At 36.4% G+C, this 23,405-nt stretch overlaps 1 protein-coding gene across 1 annotated transcript in view; it reads left to right on the plus strand.

Moving 5' to 3' along the window:
• NXPH2 (neurexophilin 2) overlaps positions 1–11,890 on the plus strand; it is a 109,887-nt gene extending 97,997 nt beyond the window's left edge. The window contains exon 2 of the mRNA XM_058715415.1: positions 9,364–11,890. Within this exon, the coding sequence (XP_058571398.1) occupies positions 9,364–10,107 (744 nt within the window). The 3' untranslated portion in view covers positions 10,108–11,890. The remainder of the gene's footprint in view (positions 1–9,363) is intronic.
• Positions 11,891–23,405: the final 11,515 nt, after the last annotated feature.

Here is a 23,405-nt window from a genome sequence, read left to right on the forward strand (position 1 = left end):
CTTGAAAAACACAAGGAGCTAGTGGTGCTGACCCTCATGCAGTCAAAAATCCACGTATAGCTTTTGACTCCCCTAAAACTCAACTACTTGTTTTTTTTAAGTTTTTATTTTTATTTATTTTGAGAGAGATACAGAGAACAAGCAGGGGAGGGGCAGAGAGAGAGGGAAAGAGAGAATCCCAAGCAGGTTCTGCACCGTCAACACAGAGCAAGATGTGGGGCTGGAACTCACAAACCATGAGATCATGACCTGAGGCTGAAATCGAGAGTCAGACGCCTAACCAACTGAGCCACCCAGGTGCCCCAAAACTCAACTACTAATAACCTATTGACTGGAAGACTTACCCATAACATAAACAGTTGATTAACACATATTTTGTACATTATATGTATTATATACTGTATTCTCACAATAAAGTAAGCTAGAGAAAAGAAAATATTATTAAGAAAATCATAAGGAAGAAAAATTCATTTACAGTAATGTCCAGTATTTATTGAAAACTACGTGCATATAAATGGACAGAGTTCAAACCCATGTTGTTCCAGGGTCAGCTGTATTATAAACCTTCAGCAGCTCTTAGGAGGTTTAAGGGTGAAAGACAAGGCCTGCAAGGGTGCCACCTGCCAGCACTAGCCCTCCTAATCAGGAATTCAGCACTGACTGAACACTGGAGCCTACTTACGGTTAATAGAAGTGGCCATGTATTTTCACTTATAAGATGAATAAGTTCTTTGGGTCTAACGTACAGCATGGTGACTGTAATTGATAATACTGTTATTACTGTGATAATACTGTGTTGTATAATTGAAATTTGCTAAGAACCCTTTCTTAAGGGTTCTCATCTCCCTCTCCCTCCCATAAGGTGACTGTGAGGTGATGGATGTGTTAATTAACTGGATGCTGGGGATCCTTTCACACTGTAAACGTGTATCAAATCATCACGTGGTACACCTTAAATATATTACAATTTTGTTTGTCAATTACACCTCAATAAAGCTGGGGAAAAAAAGGAAAAGAAAAAATTAACCTTTCACTGGAAGAAATAGAACTATTGTCTTATAATGTTATCACACTCTCATTAGTAATTATAAACAAATCGATATACAATTTGGAACAGGAAAAAAGGAATATAAATACCAAGATCGATTCGTTTTCTTGACACTGATTCATTCATTGTCAACCATCAACTAGTAAATCTTGGATTTCATTTCTCTCATCAGAATAAAGGTATTAATTACTCAATTCTATTCACTCCCTGTACTGTTGCTTCCCCTGTTAAGGACTAGCTCTCTCTACTCCCTGTTATACTGATATGTGTACATATAGATAGAGATATAAATTTCCAGGACCTCATGACAATTATAAGTAAGTGAGATATTTATGTATGATTAATGCTTCTTTTCCCTGCTCTTCTGCAATTCCCATGAAGGCAGGAACTCTGTCCCTTGAGCAATGTGCTCCCAATACCTAGTGCCTAAATGATGTACCTGGAAGGCATTCAATAAAATGTGTTGAATCAGTGATTAAAGATGAACATGTACATCTGGCCACAGTTCCGGGTCACCTCAATCCTCTGGACTACAGAATTCTCCTCATTACGAGTATCCTGCCCACAGAGCCACCTCACTCTGATTCACTTTCTACCTCACAACCTCCTTTTTCTCCCTCAAGTGTAACTCCACCCTTTTTTTTTCTCCCCACCATTTTACCCTGGAGAAAATGGTCATGGCTTCCCCAGGATGATGGGACCATAAGTGACAGTGCCAGATTACTATCCCAGTGTTTCTGATGCCAACTCCTTCCAGCAAATCAAAGCACTGCTATTTCCATCTCTCACTGTTTCCCGCTGCAGTTTTTAACCTATTGTGATTGAGTTCCTTGTGCCTGCTTCTTTCATTCATTCCTTCACTCAGAATCGTTTTTCTGTTTGGGCAAATTCAGCCACTGAAGGATGTGCCAACAGATTCTTTCTACAATGCACAGACTTGCTTGGGACTCTCCATTTCTTTTCCCAGTCCAATCATTGACAAGTGCAATGTGGGAGCAGAGTTGCATTCATCTGATTGCAGGTATAGGCTAAAGTCAATGAAGCAATAAATTTACTCTTACAATAGTAAAATAATTTTTGTGGGGGGCGCCTGGGTGGCTCAGTCAGTTAAGCGTCTGAGTTCAGCTCAGGTCATAATCTCATGGTTCATAAGCTGGAGCCCGGTGTTGGTCTCTGTGCTGAGAGCTTGGAGCCTGGAGCCTGCTTCGGATTCTGTGTCTCCCTCTCTCTCTGCCCCTTCGCATTCCCACTCGGTCTCTCTCACTATCTCCAAAATAAATAAACATTAAAAAAAAATAATAAAATAATTTTTGTGGAAATATTTCCAAGCTGTCTTAGGCTCCCTACTTTCTTAAACAAGGTGTGTTAATGTCATCCAGTCTGGTCTTGCTAAGTCAGGAGAACTGTATATAGAAACTGTGAGCTTCAAGGGTTAAGCTTCAATTCCTTAAGAAATCCAAGCCTCTCCTACTCCCCTGGTGCCATGTAAGTGAAGAGTGAATGGGTATTAAATAAAAGTGTCAGTTATAATTGTTAAACACTGGACTAGGACAGCAAGGCTGGTGGGGATATCTCCTCCCCTGGCATTTCTTCAAATAAAAACAGCATCTGTTAGAAGCGCTATAGGATAGAACTATCTGGACCGATAATGGCATGGCATACATTGAATGGAATTTGAACCCCAGAAGCTCAAAGCTTTAAATGTCTTTCACTTCCTTTCTGTTATTTGCTGTGTGTAAAGAAATCTTCTCCCTCTTCTCTACTCCCAGCCCTAGAGCATACAGCTACAGGGAAGAAGCAAAGCTATCACAGTATGGACATATAGAAAAGAAAAGGATTATCCCATAATTATGGCAAAGGTCTCACTGTCCCAAATCCCACAAGAGACCAAGTAGCATTCATGGTAGTGTAGCACCAGAATACTATGAATATAGAACACCCTTTTGAGAGGTTTTCTTTCATTAGCTCCATTCCCGTTGCCAAACAGGTACAAAGAAAAGTTGATACTGACTCACTGGATATGGAGAATCAAGTACAGTGGACGGGCTCCAAAACTGAGAAAAGAGACATTTGAATCTGATGTAGTCGGTGTCTAATTCTACATAAGATATTGATAGAACAAGCTCTTCCTATTGAGCTACCAGGTATCGAAATAGACCCAGTTTTTAAGAAATTAATATTAAATAAAAATAAAATAATAAATAATGAGGACAGACATATTTATAGCACATAATGTTGCTGAGATACTTTATAAGTAGTGTATTATTTCCTAAGCAACTCTGAGGTTATTTTAGATAATTCAGGGATGCAGTAGTTATAAATTGAAATGCTTGAGAATGCTTCACTTAAAAAAAATTTAACCCTAACCAAGTGCCACTGAATTAAGTGTAAATTAAACTAAGCTTATGGTAGGGACACCTGGGTGGCTCAGTTGATTAAGCATCTGACTTTGGCTCAAGTCATGATCTCACGATTCGTGAGTTTGAGCCCCGTGTTGGGCTCTGAGCCAACAGCTCAGAGCCTGTTGCCTGCTTTGGATTCTGTGTCTCTCTCTGCTCCTCCCTTGCTCACACTCTGTCTCTCTCTCTCCTCTCAAAAATAAATAAACATTAAAACAATTTTAAACTAAGCTTATGATAACAAAAATGAATAAGCCTTGTGAAAATTCTGAAAGGAAAAATTTATTTTTTTTAATGTTCATTTATTTATCTTGAGAGAGAAAGAGCTCAAGCATGAGTGGGACAGGGGCAGAGAGAGAGGGAAAGAGAGAATACCACACAGACTCTGTGCTATCAGCACAAAGCCCAACACAGGGCTCAATCTCACAAACGGTAAGATCATGACCTGAACTGAAATCAAGAGTCAGAAGCTTAACCGACTGAGCCACCCAAGTGCCCCCTGAAAGGAAAACTTTAAAAAGAGGATCTTCTCTCCCTAAGCCAACTATTAAGAGTAACATCAATAGTCATAAAATATGTTGCTAACATGGACCCTTGAGATGAAGTAATGAAAATGGTACCTTACCTCTGTGTTCTTCCTCCCCAAATCTGTAACTCCAGTGTAAATATGAGAAAAAATCAGACAAACTCAAATTGGAGGACATTCTACAAAATGCCTAACCAATACTCTTCAAAACATACAAAATGTCATCAAAAACAAGGAAAGACATAGACAAGACAAACCTAAGGATTCATGATGACCAAATGTACTGTGGCATTCTAGATGGGATCCTCAAATAGATAAAGGACATTAAGGAAAAATGAAGGAAATCTGAGCAAACTATGGACTTTACTTCATAATAATATGTCATTATTGGTTCATTAGTTGTGACAAGTGTGTTGCAGTGTAAGAAGTTAACAATATAGGAAATGGGGTGCAGGGCATATGGTAACTCTGTATTACACAGCTTTTCTCTGTAAACTAAAATTATTCTAAAATAAAGTGCTTATTGAAAAATACATGACAAATGTAGTTTTTAAAAGGATCTTCTGATATAGTATTTGCAGATGAAGATGCTTTTTGGTTTATAAATTATTTCCATAATTCGTGACAGTTCTCACATCTGCTACTATAAAATTCATTGCAACTTCTTTGCCTCTTGGGGAAAAAAATGCATTTAATTATCAGCGAAATTCAACTCCAGCTTGTTATGATGAATGATTTGAACCTGTCAGCTTCTTTCCCCCTAAAAACAAAGAATTGAAATGAAATACAGTCTTCTTCCTCTATTTCCTTCCTTCCACCTGCTTCATGTAATTGATGAAGGTTTGAGCTTTTATTCATCTTTTTGAGCTCCTCTGTAAGATGCAGAAAAAGCTAATATGATATCATTGTATCTCGCTAATGTGTGTGCTTTGTGAAATGGATACACTCTGCCAAGACATAAATTACTTAAACTTTGATAAATGTGTGGAAATCAGGGAATGTTCAAACAGATAAAGCACAGAAATTCCTCTTTTTTCTCCCTTTTTTAAACTCCATTTGGTGCTTGCAGTTAAATGTTTTTGCATTATTATTGCGATATGATGGGACAAAAGACAGCAGTGATACCGACAGAGTCCCCAAAAGTACAAAAGTAACCAGGGGGAATATAGCCATGTGTTTTGTAGATAACATCTAACAACATTGTCTTGGACAGAGTGGTTTGCCAACAGGTTCAGAACCACCTGCAGTCTCTCCCAGCATGCTGTATCATGGAAATTGTCTGTTCAGGAACGAAGGCGCCTGCCAGACACTTTGTACTTTCAGGTCCCTTTGCTGACTCATTCGGTAGGTTGGAATCAAAGATCCACAAACACATTTTGTTGGCAAAGAGAGCTTACCTGTGCCTGTGATCTGGCTATAACTCAGATGCCAGCAAGACTGGAAATAGGAGGAAACGATTGATTGATGTTCTGGGGCTGAGAAGGGTATTTTCTATTCAGTCATTAATTTGTCATATGGCACTGAACAAGTTGCTTGATTAACCATTAATCAGTTTCCTGGAGGCCCGAGAGTTCATGCAACCCTTTGAAGACAGTTCTTGAATAGGAAACATGGTACTATCCATTGGACCATGCAAGAGCCATCAGTCATTGAATGACTCTTGCCAGAGATTGGGCTCAGTAATTTCCATCCATTCTTTCATTTTGTCCTTACAATCGATCAACAAGGGAGATATAGTTTTCTCAACAAGTGAGAAAACGGGTTCACATCAAACACTTAAGTGAGGGGTGTGAGGTCATCAGGCACCAAATCCCTGTGCTTTTTCCACCATGCTGATTCTATACTGGGAGTGTATGGATGAGTGTGGGGCAAGATTATATTTCCTCCAACCCTTTGTCATCCCTGATTAGGTCTCTGAGGTTAAGCATGAGCTTTGGGGACTTAGATCATACAATACTCCTTGTAGACCGGGTCTAGGGGAGGGTGCCCTCTCAGCAGTGATGTATTCATTTGAAGAAAACATTCCAGGGGTGAAGCCAAACGAGCTATACCAAAGGGAGAGTGAATTGGAAGAGGAGGTACAGTCGTCTTCTCTTTAGGACAATTAGCAATATATTTATCCTTTTAATGGCACTCTTCTGCCAATATATCATTATCTAATAACGTTTTGAGATTGGGGTTTATGTTTGGAAATCAGTATTTATGATAATAAGTAATAAACAGATAAGCTTACACACAGCTTTTCTCAACTTCTTTAATATTGCTGTCAAAGCAAGCTAGACATGTGATGGTCTAGGGCAAAGCAAAAAAATTAAAACATATGTACATCTACTTTTTATCTAAGGAACTGTCTGAGTATTTTTATGAGAACAGAGACCACTTATAGATCTGTGCTATTCGTTAAATTTTATTATTTTTTATATAAGCCAACCTTCAAATCAAGAGCTCCTTGAATAAGTTTGAACCTGAAGAGTATTGTGTTAAAATATATTTTTTAGAAATTAAATTACATTTTAAATTCATATGGGAAATCTTTTCTGAAGAGTTGAAGAGCCTTTCTAAAAGCAAGTAATCACATCTAAGTTATCTGCTTGATAAACTAGGATTTTTTTTTTTTTTTTACATACTTATTGCTCAGGGTTTGTCAACATATGTTTGGGTCAAGTTGTTACAACATAAATTACTACAAAGAAAATCTTCATTTTTTTAAAACTCAGTAAATGATCATTTATTATTATTCTTGTTTTTGTTATCATTGAGTAATCTCAGAACCATCACAGCAGAAGTCCTAGAGAAAGAGGATTTCTTAACATCTGTCTCATAACGGCTTCTGCAATGAATAAGCCAATACCAGTTAACTTGCAAATTTACTTGTCATTGAATGATGGGTTCAATGTTTATAGGTTTTCAATAATGGAAAAGTAAGGAGAAAGCCAGGCCAAGCACTAAATGAGAACAAATGACCCAGGTAGAAAAAATTCAGGAAAATGTATAATGTAAAACAAACATTTTTAGGGGAAAATAAAAAAGATCATGTTGCTGTTGGTAACAAAAAATGTTCTCATACTTCTGAGCAAGAAAAATGTTTTTGAATAGAGAATGGGTCTTAGTTCTACTAACATAGTATTGATCGGCAGCATGGTACATAAAGGTAAGAACCAAGATTGTTTAACAATTTAGAAGGGGAATTTGTCAGAAGAGATTTATCCTATGAAAAGAGAGGAAGGAAGGCAGGAGTGAGAAAAGAAGTTTGGAAGTTGTACCACATAGGGGAGTAGAGATCAGGAAGTAAAGTTCTTGTTTACAAGATTCTAGTAAGTGGTAGGTATGTCTGTCAGCATTGACCAAACAAGGCACATCTCATGAAATACTGGAAATGGATGAAAAATAAATAATAGAATCTGGACAACAAGAATCATAATCACAGAGAAGGGAAATTGGGCCTTGATCAGCAAGGGGTTTCTTATCTGCCCACATGTCCTTGTCCTTGCTGGGGAGAGGCTGGACACGTCAGTTGGACCAGCCTGCAGCAGTCAGTTCTCAGGAAACTCAAGTTATAACTGAAGGCAGTACTGAACTTCGTGGGTTATTACCAATGGTTTTGAATGAGATTTGTGCACATCATAATTATGAGTATTCAAAATCAGAAAGCTAGTTACAGTATCAGAAACACGCAGAATATTTTGAACCAGAAATACAGACTAAGGATTCTTTTTTTCCTGGTGAATATACTAATCTTTCAATGCCAGCAAAGGAAAGAAGTATCAACTCAGGATTCACAAGCTCCTAAGAAGGCGGTATGCATTTAGGTTCTGAATATAGTAAGAATGTGCATTGTATCAATTTTCCCTCCTACCAAACCTCAGTAATTTAAGGGAAAAGAATTTTTAAAGATAGTAGACATGAGGAAGGAAAACATTCAGGAAACTAATCAGAAGCAAATATATAGATTATGAACTCTGCCTCACCACCCAAAGTACAAAAAAGGGGAAAAAAGCACACATGCATTGAAGTCCTTGGTTTCTGACTCTAAAGTGATCCTGGGGACAAGGTGTAGGTGAAAACACTTTGCACAAAGCTCTATTAGAACTTCTAAACTTTTGTGAATATATCAAAGATAACCTCAGTTTATTAAACTCTACCATACAGTCAAGTGAAATATTTATAATCCAAGCTATGTCTCTTTTTTTTTTCCTCAAAATTGGATTGAAAGTAATAATTTTTTGTAATGATCTGAGACTATTTTTACTAGGTGCTTTGCCAAGTTTGAAAGGGTTGGGGAAACAGTTCATAAATACAGCTTCACTTCTTTCTCATCCTTTTCATCATGCTGACAGTTTTCTGGAGAATCATTACCAGAGTGGTTTGTGCCATTAGAGATAAGAGGCTATCTGTTTTTCCACCAGAAGCCTCTATTTTCCGGACTTCATAAGTCATCCATAAATATTCACTCCAGGCAACAGTTTCATATATTATGATTCTGTCCCTCCAAATCAATATTGACTTAACTAAATGATTTTTAGAAATTATGGGGACTCTTACACTACAAAAAGAATAAAAAGAAAAATCAGATGCAGATTAAGTGCTATGTTTCAGTGGGTGGGATCTGAACCACGTTCTGTGGAATCCATAAAACATTTGCATCCTTTTAAGCAATTCTTTCGGGGTATATAATTCAGTTGTAATAACATTTGTTGAATAATACATAGTCTGTTACTAATTAAAAATATACATTTGGAATTTGTGTAAAGACCACAAAATTTGAAATTATATTCTTTCAACTAAAACGTTTGTGGACCGTTCTATTACTATTCATGCTCCTTTTTTGTTAGAGAGTTTGAGATGGAATTATCAAAAGTTATGAAATGATATGACATAAGCCTTTGAATATAATAATACCCTTAATATTTCCAAATATATTTAAGAGACTTATTAATATTTTATATTTGGATGGTTGCTAGCTTCTTAGTAGAAACCTTCAGCATTCTGGAGTTGTCTTCTACCTGAAGTAGAAGACTTCACAAATTGAATGATTTTTTTGTTTTTGTCATACAAATTGAATGTTTTTATTGAATGAGATACCAAAATACATTCCTTCCTCCAATCTGGAAAGATAGTATTGTAAAGATTAGGAAGCTGAGACTAAAACCACATCAATCCATTAAAATAAAATACTCTCTTCCTAATTACATTTTAATTTTGATACTCACAATTTTACAGTGTTTGAATGAAATGCCCGTCTCGTTGCACTGTTGAGCCCAGCTGTGTGTGTGAAATGCTATTTATCAAGAATCGAAATAATACTGCAAGCATTTCCCCTGTGCTTTAGCTTTAGTGTGTACACTCGAAGCATAACCTAAAGTTTATTTCTCTTTCTTCTTTTCAAACAGTTATTTTGTGAAAGTAAGAAGGTGGTGCATGCCACAGAGGGGCTGGATTGGGAAGACAAAGATGCTCCGGGGACATTGGTCGGAAACGTGGTGCACTCAAGGATCATCAATCCTCTGCGCCTGTTTGTTAAACAGTCTCCAGTCCCAAAGCCTGGACACTTGGCGTATGCGGACAGCATGGAAAACTTTTGGGATTGGCTGGCCAATGTCACCGAGGTTCAGGAGCCATTGGCAAGAACTAAACGGAGGCCGATAGTAAAAACGGGAAAATTTAAGAAGATGTTCGGATGGGGTGATTTCCATTCCAACATTAAAACTGTCAAACTCAACCTCCTCATCACAGGGAAAATTGTTGACCACGGAAATGGAACCTTCAGTGTTTATTTCCGACATAATTCCACAGGCCTGGGCAATGTTTCAGTGAGTTTGGTACCCCCCTCCAAAGTGGTGGAATTTGAAGTTTCCCCGCAGTCTACCTTGGAGACCAAGGAGTCCAAATCTTTCAATTGTCGCATTGAATATGAAAAAACAGATCGGGCGAAGAAGACTGCCCTGTGCAACTTTGACCCCTCGAAGATCTGCTACCAGGAGCAGACTCAGAGCCATGTGTCTTGGTTGTGCTCCAAACCCTTCAAGGTCATTTGCATTTACATTGCCTTTTACAGTGTTGATTATAAACTTGTGCAGAAAGTCTGCCCTGACTACAATTACCATAGCGAGACTCCATACTTATCTTCCGGCTGAATTTTTCCACAGTGATGTAAATGAGGGGTGACTATATATTTAATTAGAATGACCAAGAACCAAGCCCAGCTCTTCATGATAAAGGATCCCTTTTGTTTCTGGCAGTGAACCTTAGTTCCCTATTAGATTTCAAATTTAAAAAACAAACAAACAAACAAACAAACAAAAAAAAGAAAGATCTTTAAATGTAAAAATGTGTTTGTTTCGGTCTTAAGTACCTTAATCTAAAAAGTCAAACTGTGTATGAAGCCATCGCTTTCATGTAGGATGGCTAAGTCCTAGAAATATTGTTGTTTCTCTAAAAGAAGCATCAATGGTAGCAACATGTAATGAGAAAGAACCGAATTATGCATGTGATAAACATTGCTCTTGAAATGAGCCTGCCTTTGAAATATGTTTTGGAAGGTTACCTTAAAATAGCAGATTCCGTAAAGTAACTGAAAAGATTGTATTTGATAGAGGAATCACATTTCTGACATCAAACTCTCGTTTTTATTGCTGTCTTTCCTCCCACATCTATGCTGTTATTGATATGAGAGATGAAGGGGTAAAATTTGTTTCAGACCTCATGTGTGAAGTTACAGTGCCACAGTGGAACAGAATACATTATTATCTGAGCTTGAGTGGGATGTGACTTAAACATTTAGCCCTTTGCTGGTCACCATCCTGAGGCTACTCACCTGAGTAGTAATATTAGTGGGTTGGGAAAGCTAATCTGGTTATATTTTAAGTGAGTCCCACAATAATGAAGGTCATGATGTTTTTAGATTCATTTGCCAAATTCAATGCTGTGAGATTGCCAAAAATACCATTAAATCTGTATCCACCCTATAACCTATAGCTTCGTTCTATTCATTTGATAGTGTGATTTTTATACACATAGGGAACAACTCTGAAAGTGAAAGTGGTTGTTCCCTAGAGGTTAGAATAAGGAAAACAATTGGAAGTGGACTAACAAAATTCCAGGATTATGGATTCATTATTTCTAGCCTCCCAGATTCAGTTCTCTTTGCATTTAGTTAATTATTTGAATGAGGGATTAAATTCTATGTAGAAATGAAGAGTATATTTAAACATTACTGATTATTGTTAAGTGCTAACAACAAAGATACCTGATGCACCAGGCTTTTGAAATCACTTCAACATTATTGTGGCTTCACCATTGGTGTCCTTGCCATCTTCTCTGAGGCGGGTGGACAGTCATCCTGCGTTGTAGAACTGGATGATCTTTGCATTAGTCCAGAAAGAGGGTCTGGCTGGCCAGTAATGTTTCTAGAACTTGTGAGACTCGTGGAACAGCTATTCTTTTTACAGTAGGTATTAACTTTACCCAGCCCCCACTCCTTATTTGTAAAATATCAGTTGAAGTAAAACATTAAACTGAAGGAAGACCAGTCTAACCAACAAAAATGCTCTTACTGCATTGTTTAAAAAGCCAACAGCTCTTGTCCTCTATTTTGCTTTTCATTCCTTTCCTTTTACTGGTGATATCTGTACAGTGTTTGATTTTGTCTTTTGAAAAATTGTACTAGGCTTAGTGTGTGGTAGTACAGGCTTGAAATTTTTGCTCTGAGTTCATCAGGTGCTTTTGCAATTTTGTGGTTGGTGTGAAATATTTTAAGGCATCTTTTTATTTTCATCTAGAAACAAGATTAAAATAATATTTATTGTAAAATATGTGGGAACCATATATGTATATATACTTAGAATTTTCTGTGTACAGAGAAAGTATGTGTACACATTTCTATGTAAATAAAAAGAATTTGCTAAATCTGTCACATGATTTCAGGCTTTTTTTAAGACTCTTCTTTCTTTTCTCAGGGTGTGTGTGTGTGTGTGTGTGTGTGTGTGTGTAACACCAAGGGAGCATTAAGATTTTCCTTATGCATATATTAAATAAAGCACCTTGGCTATGAGGACTTTAATGTAAAGTAAAAGGATAATTCACATAAGCACTTGGCATATAGTCTGGTACCTGGTAAGAGCTCTGTACGCGTAAGCTTCCATTATGATTGGAATAATAATTATTATTATTGCAGCATGAAATATGATTAAAAACTCTGGTGTTCAAATGTTGAGTGATATGAACATATCCATACAAAGGGAAAAATATAAATTGGTTTACAAAATTCTTGGATTTTAGCAGGGTTTGTGGAATTAAAAAAAAAGAAAGCTAATTTCCTTAGGCATATTTTTTAATTGGAGTAGAACATATGTCACATACATTTTTAAGTCATAATTTTATTTCAAAGACTACATAATTGTCAGTAATGGTACTTGGCACCATATAAATCAGATCCCATTTAAACATGCAAATGCATACATTTCTACAAAACCATTTTTACCTTTGAATATTGCAGTTGAGGAAAAGGACATTCATGTAAGCTAACTTTACACTCAATTATAAATTCATCAAAAGTTAAAGAATAGACCCTTTAAAAATAAAAATTAAACCAACAATTGTACACCTGAAACTACAATAATGTTATATGGCAATTGTGTTTCAATAAATTTTTTGTAAGTTAAAAAAAACACACTTAGCAGAAATTTAATCTTCAGGGAGATGTCAGGCATCTTTCCAGGGTCTCTCTAGGCTTACTGCTTACTAGAAAGCAAACTAGTTTGAAGACCTTTTCACCCTTCAGCAGAAACAATCATTTTACTCATCACACTGAATGAGGAAAGAGACTGTATTTCCATGACTAAGAACAATGTGATCATACCAGCCATAGACTCTATAAAATCTATGGAAGGGAAATGAGAGAAAGAGCCAATGGACAGCATGCGGGAAAGCAGCAATCAGTAAAAAGGAAACAATTTTCTTCTTACTGCTTGGTTCTTGGAATTTCAATACATTCTTATGATTAGAATAACAGCAACAATGAGTGTGGTTCTCTGATATGGCCACCCAAAAGAGCACCTGATACATATTACATTATATTCTTTAATCTTTATTCTTGCAACACCTTTCTTATTTACATGACTCAGATGCTACATGCTACATTTAGGCATGATCCTTATTCTGCCTTCATTCAAAACATGGTTCTGCGAGGTTGGAACTGCCATTACAGCTTCAAGAGCCTTGCTCTTCAGTGTGGTGGGCAGATCAGCAGTGTTACTTCTAAGCTTGTTAGAAATGCAGAATCTCTGGGGGCACCTGGGTGGCTCAATCAGTCAAACATCTGACTTCAGCTCAGGTCATGATCTCACGATTCATGAGTTTGAGCCCAGCAATAGGCTCTGTGCTAACAGCTCAGAGCCTGGAGCCTGCTTCAGATTCTGTGTCTCCCTCTCTCTCCCTACCTCTCCCCGACTCACACTCTCTGTCTCTCAAAAAATAAATAAGTGTTAAAAAAAAAAAAGAAAAAAAAAAGAAAAAAAAAAGAAAAAGCAATGCAGAATCTCAGGTACTACCCCCAGACACACTGAACTGGAAGTTTTCCTTTTTAATAAGATCCCCGTATGACTTGTATACACATTAACCACCGAGAAGTATTTCCCTAGAGAGTCTGATCTGATTTAGTGAATGTGCTATAGGGATTATACATTTTTTATAGGGAACCTACATCTTTTTTTAACCTTTAAATTTTTTAAAAAATTAATAATTGACACACAATGTTATTTGGGTTTCAGATGTACAACATGTGATTCAAATTCTCTATACATTATGCTATGCTCACTACCTGTGTAGCTACCATCTGTCACCATACAGTGCTATTACAATGTCATTGACTATAGGATTCTACATCTTAATAAGCATCCTAGGTTATGCTCATTCAAATAAGCTTCCGACAATACTTTCCTAAAAGTTAAAGGAGCAGACTCTTTTAACAACGAAAATTAAAGTAGTAGATTGATAACCAAATAAAGAAAAGTAAGCAACCCGATACGAAGATACATAAGAGTAGTATTCCAAAGAGAGTGCACCCTACCTATCTTCTAGTTCAACTCCCTCATTTGACAAACAAGTTGACCAAGACCCCATCAGAGTAAAGAACATGCCCAGTATTAAGTGACAAACCTGACTGAATCCTAATCTCAGGTCTTGTGTCACATAAGAAAGGTAAATTGAAACAGATATTCAGGACAAAACAAAAATAATTGTCGTGAGTGTATAACAAGACATGATTCAGAAGCCAAACTAAACATGAACATGGCTAGAAATGCACTCCCTCCAAAACCTTCATAGTTATAATTTCCCCATGAACATAAAATTTTTAAAACTAAAACTATAGAAAAATAAAGTCAGGATAGAACAATCATATCCAAAGATAAGAGTCGTGGGATATATTAGAGGCATGACTGGATAAGAATTAACATCAGTAAAACACCACATTTGGCAGAATTTTCCAGTCATTTTAACTCCTGAAAATATATTTTCACAGAACTAGGTAAATTGTGTGAAATACTTTAATTGCCTAACGGTCCGATTTTACCTTATAAAGAATCTTAAATTAATTGGTTTATAAAATAGAGGATGGAGTCATGCATTTTTACTTGCAGTAAAACTAGTTAACCTCAGCTTAATTAATCATAACTTTCAATGAATGGAAATGTAGTATGTTCAATTATAAGGGACAAATTATAAGGAAACATTTATAGGAAAATATTAGAGATATTTTTCTTCACAAAAATCTTATAGAAGATATTCCAGGGTCATTTCATATTTATGCCTTCATCTCTTGCCCTAAACTGTGAGGTCTAGAATCCTGGGCACATAACTTAGTCTGCTTCATTTTTAATCTTCCTTTTTCTTCATCCAGCCCAGCTCCTCCATAAATAGTATGTAATCTATTCTCAAAAAGAATGAATTAACTTCTTTGTGTCTTCCAGAGCACCTGGCTCAAAGTGTCTGGTATGGAGTAGTTGCTTGATCAATATCTGTCACTTGATTTTTAAAAAAAATTTCCAGTGCCATACAGGGATTATTCAAGACCCACTCTACCCACATAAGAGTTACTGTGCACCATTTTGAACATGAACACATTACTCCACCTGAACACAATACCCATTGAATGCTAGCTCCCAGAACCACAGAAGTGTAAAGGTGGAAACAAGTTTAGAAATCATCTGGAACAAGTTTTGTTTATTAGATAAAGAAATGGAGGCTTGTTCTTCCTGACCAGGTAAAGTCATTCATTCTGTTTTTTTTTTTTTTTTTTTTTTTTTCATGGCTTAATTTTATTTTATTTTATTTTATTTTATTTTATTTTTTTTTAAAACAACGGCCCTTTTTATTCCAAACCATTGATTCAACACTCCCTGCCTACTGTGCCCTTAAATCTCTGTTTGGAAATATTTTAATCAGGTAAATACAAGAATTAGAATAATTATAACAACCAGTTGCAACCAGTTTTTTATCCTTCCCAATCATTGATGTTCCCCACATTTGTGACAGAGATTGTCAACTGCCCACCAGAATGGACCTTCCTCCTTCTCCCATTGCAAGAGGTCAAATATGTGGCTAGCCAACTGCATGCCCCTGCCTCTCAGCTAATGAAATGTAGAAGGAAGGGATGTCTTCATTCCAGGAATAGACTCAAATAAAAGTGCTCTCAGGCTTCTCTGCGCTCTCTTCCCTTTGGGTGTCTCAGAGAGATGCCCTGTGGGTCCTGAGATACTATACAGTGAAGGAGGCAAAGCAACTGCCAGTCTGAGCGCCTTTCCCACCATGGAGTAGAGCCACGCAGCTAACCAAAAGCCCACCCTGGACTGCTACATAAGAAATAAACCAACATATCCCTCTCACAGTCGCTGAATTATTAGGATGGATTTGTTACTGCACCTCAGCCCTACCTAACGAATACAAACATTGCATAAAACTTCTCTGTGAACTCGAGCTCCACTCTGATCTCCATCTGTTTAAATTGTGTCAAGTCTATGCTAAGCATTGCAGTAATAATTCTGTACACACACTTTTAGCTTGCCTTATTATTTATACTTCTTCATAGGTCCTAGAAAGAAAAGTAAGCTCACCAAAGCCAGAGATTACATTTTGTACTTAATTTAAATGTCTCACAATGCCCAGATAAAGCCATTGCCTTTTAAGTGGATGATAAGTTGCACTCAAAGATAACATAGGAAGTTATTTACTTAAAAAATTGGTTTTCTGAATGACCCATGTAAAATACTGATGGGAAATTCTTAAAAAATAATGAAACAGCAATTTCAGAATCATGCTAATTCTACTTCACCTACTGAGACAGGGAGAAATGTATATGTTTTCATTTTTATTTTTTTGTTAGTAATCCACTTACATGGATTCATAATTCCAAATTTACCAGTACAGTAGATGATACAAGGCCTGTTTCCCAGGCATTTTCTATAGCCAGCCTTTTCCATCTCTAGAGGAAAATCATAGTATCAACTTCTAGTGTATCGTGACAGAGATACATCAGTATGTTTTGGAATGTTTTAAATGATTAAAAAATGTTCTCTTCAGTTTTACAAGATGCTCCCTTTGATGTGTATTCTGGCTTGCTGAAGCATTATGGTACATTTATTTGTTATTGTTTCCTTTTTTAATTCAATAAACCACTTTCAAATACTCAAATTTTTTAAAATTAAAAATACTACCCATCATCCCATCACTAATAAATTAAATCTATTTATTTTTATATTTTCCTCCTCATCTTTGTCCATATATATGTATGTGTGTGTGTGTGTGCACAGCTTTTATAGAGTTGTAATTATGTACAGCATGGTAATTAATAAATAGATCATTATATCTTATGTATAAAACTCTTGACTGAAAGACAAAGAGACTAAGAGCATTTCCTGAACAAACCATGTGGGAGATAGTGTATGGCTCAATATGAACTAAAAAATGGGATATCCTAGGACTAAGTGAGTAATGGGATGTCCTCTGCCTTGTCTCTTTCTTGTCGTCTACTCCATGACAAATAGAGTGAAGAATGATTCTAGTCCCTGAAACATAAAACAGTTTTGCAGAACTTGCTGTGTCAAAGCATATATTACAAATTTTAGTTAAAAGGATCCCCCCTAAAAAAATTTTAAAAAATAAATAAATAAATAAATAAATAAATAAATAAAAATAAAAGGATCCCACTCATAGTAGACTCTATGAAGCCAACTCACTCTCAGAGCCCCTGTGGCATCTAATGTGGTAAATGGAGCCTGTCATTATTGCAATTCCACCCCCCTCACTTTCTGAAAGGACCTTGTAAATTATAGCATTATATAAATGAAAGAGTCTTTACAGAGAAAGAGCTAATGTTTATCAATGCTACTATGGGTCCAATACTATCCTAGATACTTTATAAATAAGCAGAGTTACAGTTAGTGTAACCTGGATTTAGGACTTGACTTTGTCACTAGCAGATTCACACATAGCTGTGTGAACTTGAGCCAGTCACTCAATCTCTTTGAGCTTGAATTCTTTCATCTGCAAAATGGAGTTATATGCCTGGCTCATAGTAGTGTTGAGGTGAAAGTAAATGTCACATAGATTGTGAGCAGTAATGGATGACAAGAACCTTAAAGCACAATATCTTTTTATTATTTTTTTTGCTACCAATACTTCTTATACATTATAGATATACCAAAACCAGTGTAAATAGTTAGACTTCATTATTTTTATTCAAAATCCATGTCTACACTTACCTGGTATGTCAGTGAGAATATCCTTATTACCAGGATCACAGCTGTATATGCAGGTAGACTTGGACTTGGACTTCTTCGGCGTCTGCAGAGAGATGTCTACTTAAGGTGTATTCTTTATTTCTGTATTTAAGAAAAATTGAAAATGTAGACATAGTGTCTTGCATAAAGAAAATCAAAGATTTTAAAAGTAAGACATAATCGTCTTCATAATATTCATAATATGAAGCCCAGATTTCTTTTAAGTAAAGAATAGATATTGAAGTAAAGAAAAGTAAACTAATTGTAGTTAATTAATAAGTGCTATTTAACAAAATAATCATCGCAAAAGGAAAACTTATAACTAAAATGATGCCCAGATGTACTGGGCACCTAGTGGGTGGTCTTGCCAGCCCCTTCTTTTCCTAACAATTTTATTTAACATGTCATAAATCATGCTGGATCCCAGCAGCTGTTTTGTACCATACAAGCTTGCCCACTGGATTGTTTCAACAGCACTAGGCATGAGCATGTCTTGCACACTGGGCCAGTCAGAAGCTTTCCTAGGAATTTAGAGTTAGGACTAAGAGATAGTTCATTATGGAATGTTACACCTAAAGACTGTTGGCCATAATGTTTTCCAACATACAGGTAAAGAAGCAAATGAAACTATCCTACGGAAGAAGAGGGAGGCAAACAGAAAGGAACAGAGAAAAGAAAGCAAGTCCTGAGTGTACTTAAGTCTCTCATTCTGGCTTATTTCCAGGGCAGGCTGCAATCCCTGCCTTTGGGCTCAGTAAAACTACTCAATATATCATTGTAATAAATGTCCTTTTTTTCCCCTAGAGATAAGTGTATTAGAGTGCCCGCAGAAAACAGGTCACCCAGTCTAAAACCCCTGTGGGAGAAGCTTATGTCCCCACTTGTTTGACTTGAGGCTTGGTCCTGTTACATGCTTTGGCCACTTGGATGTGAGTAGACTTGACCTTTGCCCTATCCACACAGAAGCTTAACATGTAATTGTGGGGTTTGGATTGGGCTTTCCCTTGAGTTTCTCCCCTCTATCATGAAAACATCAGCTAGAAGCCATTACCATCATTAGGCTAAAGAAATAAGGGAAGAAAGAGTATGTTGACAGCCAGTGGAGCTGGAGTACTGAAGAAAGGGCTGCCTAGCCTGGCGGGAGCTGTGGTCAAAAGAATGCAGCCACTGCTCAAAGGAGAGCAGAGGGAAGAAATGAACATCCAGATCTCTCTCATCTTGCCCTCATTCATACCTAACAGCACCTCCCAATGCCACACCCAACCAGATATCAATCAACAAGATGGTTCAAGAGAATGAGTCTCCAGGGCTCTACAATCCAGAGCACAGAGCAGCACCATGGCACACACTAGCCACTACACAAAAGGACAGTGAATGGATGGAGAGAAAGAACAGCAAGTGTAAAATAAACCATGAAATAGCTCAAATAGATTTATATTACATGCAACCAAGAGGCTCTTAATGTGAAAGATAAATTTGGCTTACACAAAGAATTAGTGAAAGAAACATCACAACTTGAGATAAATCTCTCAATAAAAAAAGAACATTTGCATGTTATCAGTAGGCCATGCGCTACATTTTGTGGGGGGAAACAACTTCATGGGAACAGGAATCACATTGTATTAAGCAGATTCCATAATAGCATGTTCGACATATTTTATATGTTACATAAGTACTTGTTCAGAACAATAACAGTGATGATAGATTTGCTTTCCTTCCAGCATCAATTTAGGTGATGTATTTCTATTTTCATGATTATACAATGTAGAAAAAACTTTGTACTGTAGTACCCAAAGATTTTAGGTAAAGAAAAACAGGGAGTGTTATTTTGCAAAAGACAATCCTGAGATGTGGGATTCTACAAGTGATTTATTCTGCTACGTCATGGGAAAATAAATGTCCTTTCCAACTGACCGAGACTCTTTTCATTTGTCAACTATTGATCCCCTCCCACAACCTCTCTTCTTAGCTCCATGATTCTTCTAGAGGTTAAACCAATGAAGCCCAGTCCCATTTATTTCTTCCTACTTTATGCTGTGGTATCACCATCGATAACATCAGAGCAGTCAGCCACTCATCTTCAGTGAGCAGCACAGTGGCAGATCCTAGCTAGAGAGAAGCTTTTAGAGGTTATCTCGGCATTTCCTTTCAGGAACCAATAATATAAATTAAGCCTTAAAAATAACTATGGAATGCATATTTTAAAAAAATTATTGTCTTTGAATTTTATGTGTATCTACAACTGCATTGCCCCTTTGTTTGCCATTCTAAGGAAAGCAACAAGGAAAATCATAATGGGCATCAGCGTATTGCCTGTTAAATAGGAGAGAGAATGAAGGGAATGGGCCAAATCGAAAGTCAAAGAAAAATCTCCATGACTCACAAATGTCATGCTCCTGATAATTTATTCTAGGGTCCCCTGACCATATTTCCTTTACTTTTGGTTTCTCAAATCCTGCCAAAGAACTTTTTGCTCTCTAAAGGTTTGTACTTATTGTTTCTAATTCATGAATCACTATTTCTCATTGCTGAACCATTGTGCAGAGATGCTCACCTCCCCTTCCATCCTCCCATGAAGTTGTCATGGGTCTGAATACCCCAGGTGTTCTGACTCCTTCACAAACACTTGGAATATTCAAACACCAGCCTATATAGTAGAGGCAAGAAAGAAGATGTGTCTAAATAATGAGTGATTTTGATATATGAGTGATTTAGATATATGAGTGATTTTGTCATTTGACAGATATCATCATTTGAATTGTACTTTCTTGTTAGACTGGAAGCTACACAATTAAAAGAAATGTTTCTTCTCAATTTCTTTTCTGGTCTATGAAATGTTAATAGCAATTATCTGCTTTTAGTGGTGCTTGACCAATATTGTTAATAAACCAGTAGACCAGTCTATCTCTTTATCTACTGATGCTCCATCTTGTCTGAGAAATGACTTATGGTGGCACATAGGAATGGATTTTTTAAAAATACAAACTACTATAAATCGAGGATAGCAAATGAGTTTTATGCTACATGAAACTTTATTGTTGGTAGAAGAGGCCCAGATAGGGCTAGTAGCTAATAAAATGGCTAATAAAGAATGAGTGGCACCATCAGTTAGCAATGTCTGCCATGAGTGTGGGAGGGGAAGATAATGGATATACCATCCTAGTTTTTTAAAGCAAAATATAAATACATGATCATGTACTAAAAGTCTTCCCAAATATGACAACAAGGCAGATACCATAAAATGAATATTGATAAATTTGATAACTGAATTTTTTAATATTTAAACAGACCACACAAAAAAGATAAAAATAAATTAGAAACTGGAAAATATTTGAAAATGCTTTTTTTTTTAATCTGAGTATAGTTGACACATAATGGTACTTTAAATTCAGGTGTACAACTTAGTGATTTGATAAGTTCATACACTATGCTATGATCATCACAAGTATAGTTATCATCTATTCCATTACACCTCTATTAAAACATCATTGATTGACAACACTTATTGAATAGGTGTTCATACCCTTTACGTCTAAAGACCCCTTCCAGATCAATAACCAAATTATGGTCTTCACAATTAAATACAGGCAGAGAACATTATCACCTGCACCAAATAGAAAACCTAACTTAGAATGGCGTAAGGAAATAGAGGTTTTGTTTTTCTCATGTCATATAAATCTGGGGGTGAGATATCTTGGGCTGTTATGGAAGCATTATGATTTAATCTTGCCAACAGGGATGAGGACATTATAGAAAGGAAGGAATGATGGAAGGGAGGCATGGGTGGGAGAGGGAGAAACAAAGTTAGTTCAAGAGGGAGGGCAGGAGGAAGGTTAGGGAGAAAAATGGCTAATAAATATCTGAAAACAGTTTTCTTCCTCATAATTAATCAAATTAATACAAATTAACAAAATAGAAATTAATTTTTTTATATTCAAGTTAAAATGTGTACAGGAAAGAAAACTGTGCATGGTCCACCTTTCTTGAAAGCAATTTGGAAATATCTTCCAAAGCCTTTATGGTGTTGACCCTTTATTCTTTGACCCTGCTATTGGACTGCTTAAGAGCAACTCATAGATAAGAGCAAAGATCGAGCAACAAGGATATTCACTGGATCACCATTATTAATATGAAATACTAAAACAACTGAAATTTTCAAAAAAAAGAAGACTGATTAAGAAAAACGAGGCACATCTATGCAATAGAATTTTGCGCAATAGTATAAAATGATGATGTGAAAGAAGATCCTGTTGAAACAAGTTCAACAAGGGCAGGTGAACAGCAGTTAACAGAGGTTATTTTTAATTCTTTCCAGCACAGAAAATCATGAGCTTTGGGATCCTCAACATTTTATTCCACAAGCAAGGTTCCAATACTTTGAACCTGAAAATCATTCAAAGGCAGAAAAAAAACAGAAAGCTAACCTTCCCCAAACAGTCTCAAAAAAGCACCAATTCCCCACCATTCAGCAACACTATTGTCTGATGTTGTCTACAAAACAAACCATTTCCAAAATGTATGCCAAAAGAAATAAAGTTATTTTGCAAGAGAGAATTACTTTTTTTCCCCTCTCTGCCTACCTTTAGCCTTCATTCACTGGTCCTAGTGCCTGCTTTCCATGCTACACATCCACAGACTCTTTGACATGATGACATTTATGGTGCTCAAAGTCCTCTCTCTTATTTGCCCTCTATTTTTTTGTCTTTTCTGCTTGTCCTTCACATGTTCCCCATGTTAAATGCTTTTAGGCCCTTTAACGCATTCCCATGCCTCTCCCCAAATGCAGTACAATATATCTGTGCTTCTCCTTTAAAAGTTATCCTATAGCAGTCAAGGTGGGATGGACCAGTAATGAGTCCAGCAAGGGAACTACCTCCCTAATCTTAAATTTTCTTCTTCATTAGTGTCACTTAAGATTATACCAATATTCTTAGTAATCATGCATATTAACTCATGTCAAGTTTACTGTCAACATAAACCCCCAAGTCTTTTCTATATCCCCCATGCTAAACATGCATAGTTCCATTTGCTTTGGCCCCAAAAGTTCATGTATTTTGGCCCCAAGGTTCCAGTTTAACCCTATTATATTTCAGTATATCACACTAAAACATTTTTATTCATAAAGGACACTTACCAAAAATAAAAACTTTAGTTAAGAAATAAACTATAGCCTTTCTTTCTGGCAAAAATCAAGAAGGAGTTGTTTCTTCAAGTCCTTTACAACTCAGTGTAATAAAATCCTATCAGCTGAATATAAAAGAACAGTCATCTTTCTGTTCACTGTAGTGAGAGGTGGGGAGAAAACAGGCAAAATGCAATTAACTCACATATTTTAAGAGTGTATAAGAAACAAGTAAAGGAGAAAACATTTCAAAACACATCCTGGTGTTACCCAAATGAAAATTTTTAACTATTTCATCCCCAAATTTTCCCAATTAACACATGCATAGGTTGAGTATCAACATAGAAGGTCCCATGCTGAATATTTGCACCTTAGGCCAAGGACAGGTGCATTAAACTATAATTATCAAATATTATTTTTACTTGATTTTCTTACGAGGTGGTAATGAGTATAACACAGTCTATGGTGAAAGAGCTGTGCCTAGAGACTATGTGCTTGTTAATAGATATTGTCTTGAGATGCAAACTTAGTTATA

The sequence above is a fragment of the Neofelis nebulosa genome, chromosome 2, assembly GCF_028018385.1.
Source record: "Neofelis nebulosa isolate mNeoNeb1 chromosome 2, mNeoNeb1.pri, whole genome shotgun sequence".
NCBI classification, from domain to species: domain Eukaryota; kingdom Metazoa; phylum Chordata; class Mammalia; order Carnivora; family Felidae; genus Neofelis; species Neofelis nebulosa.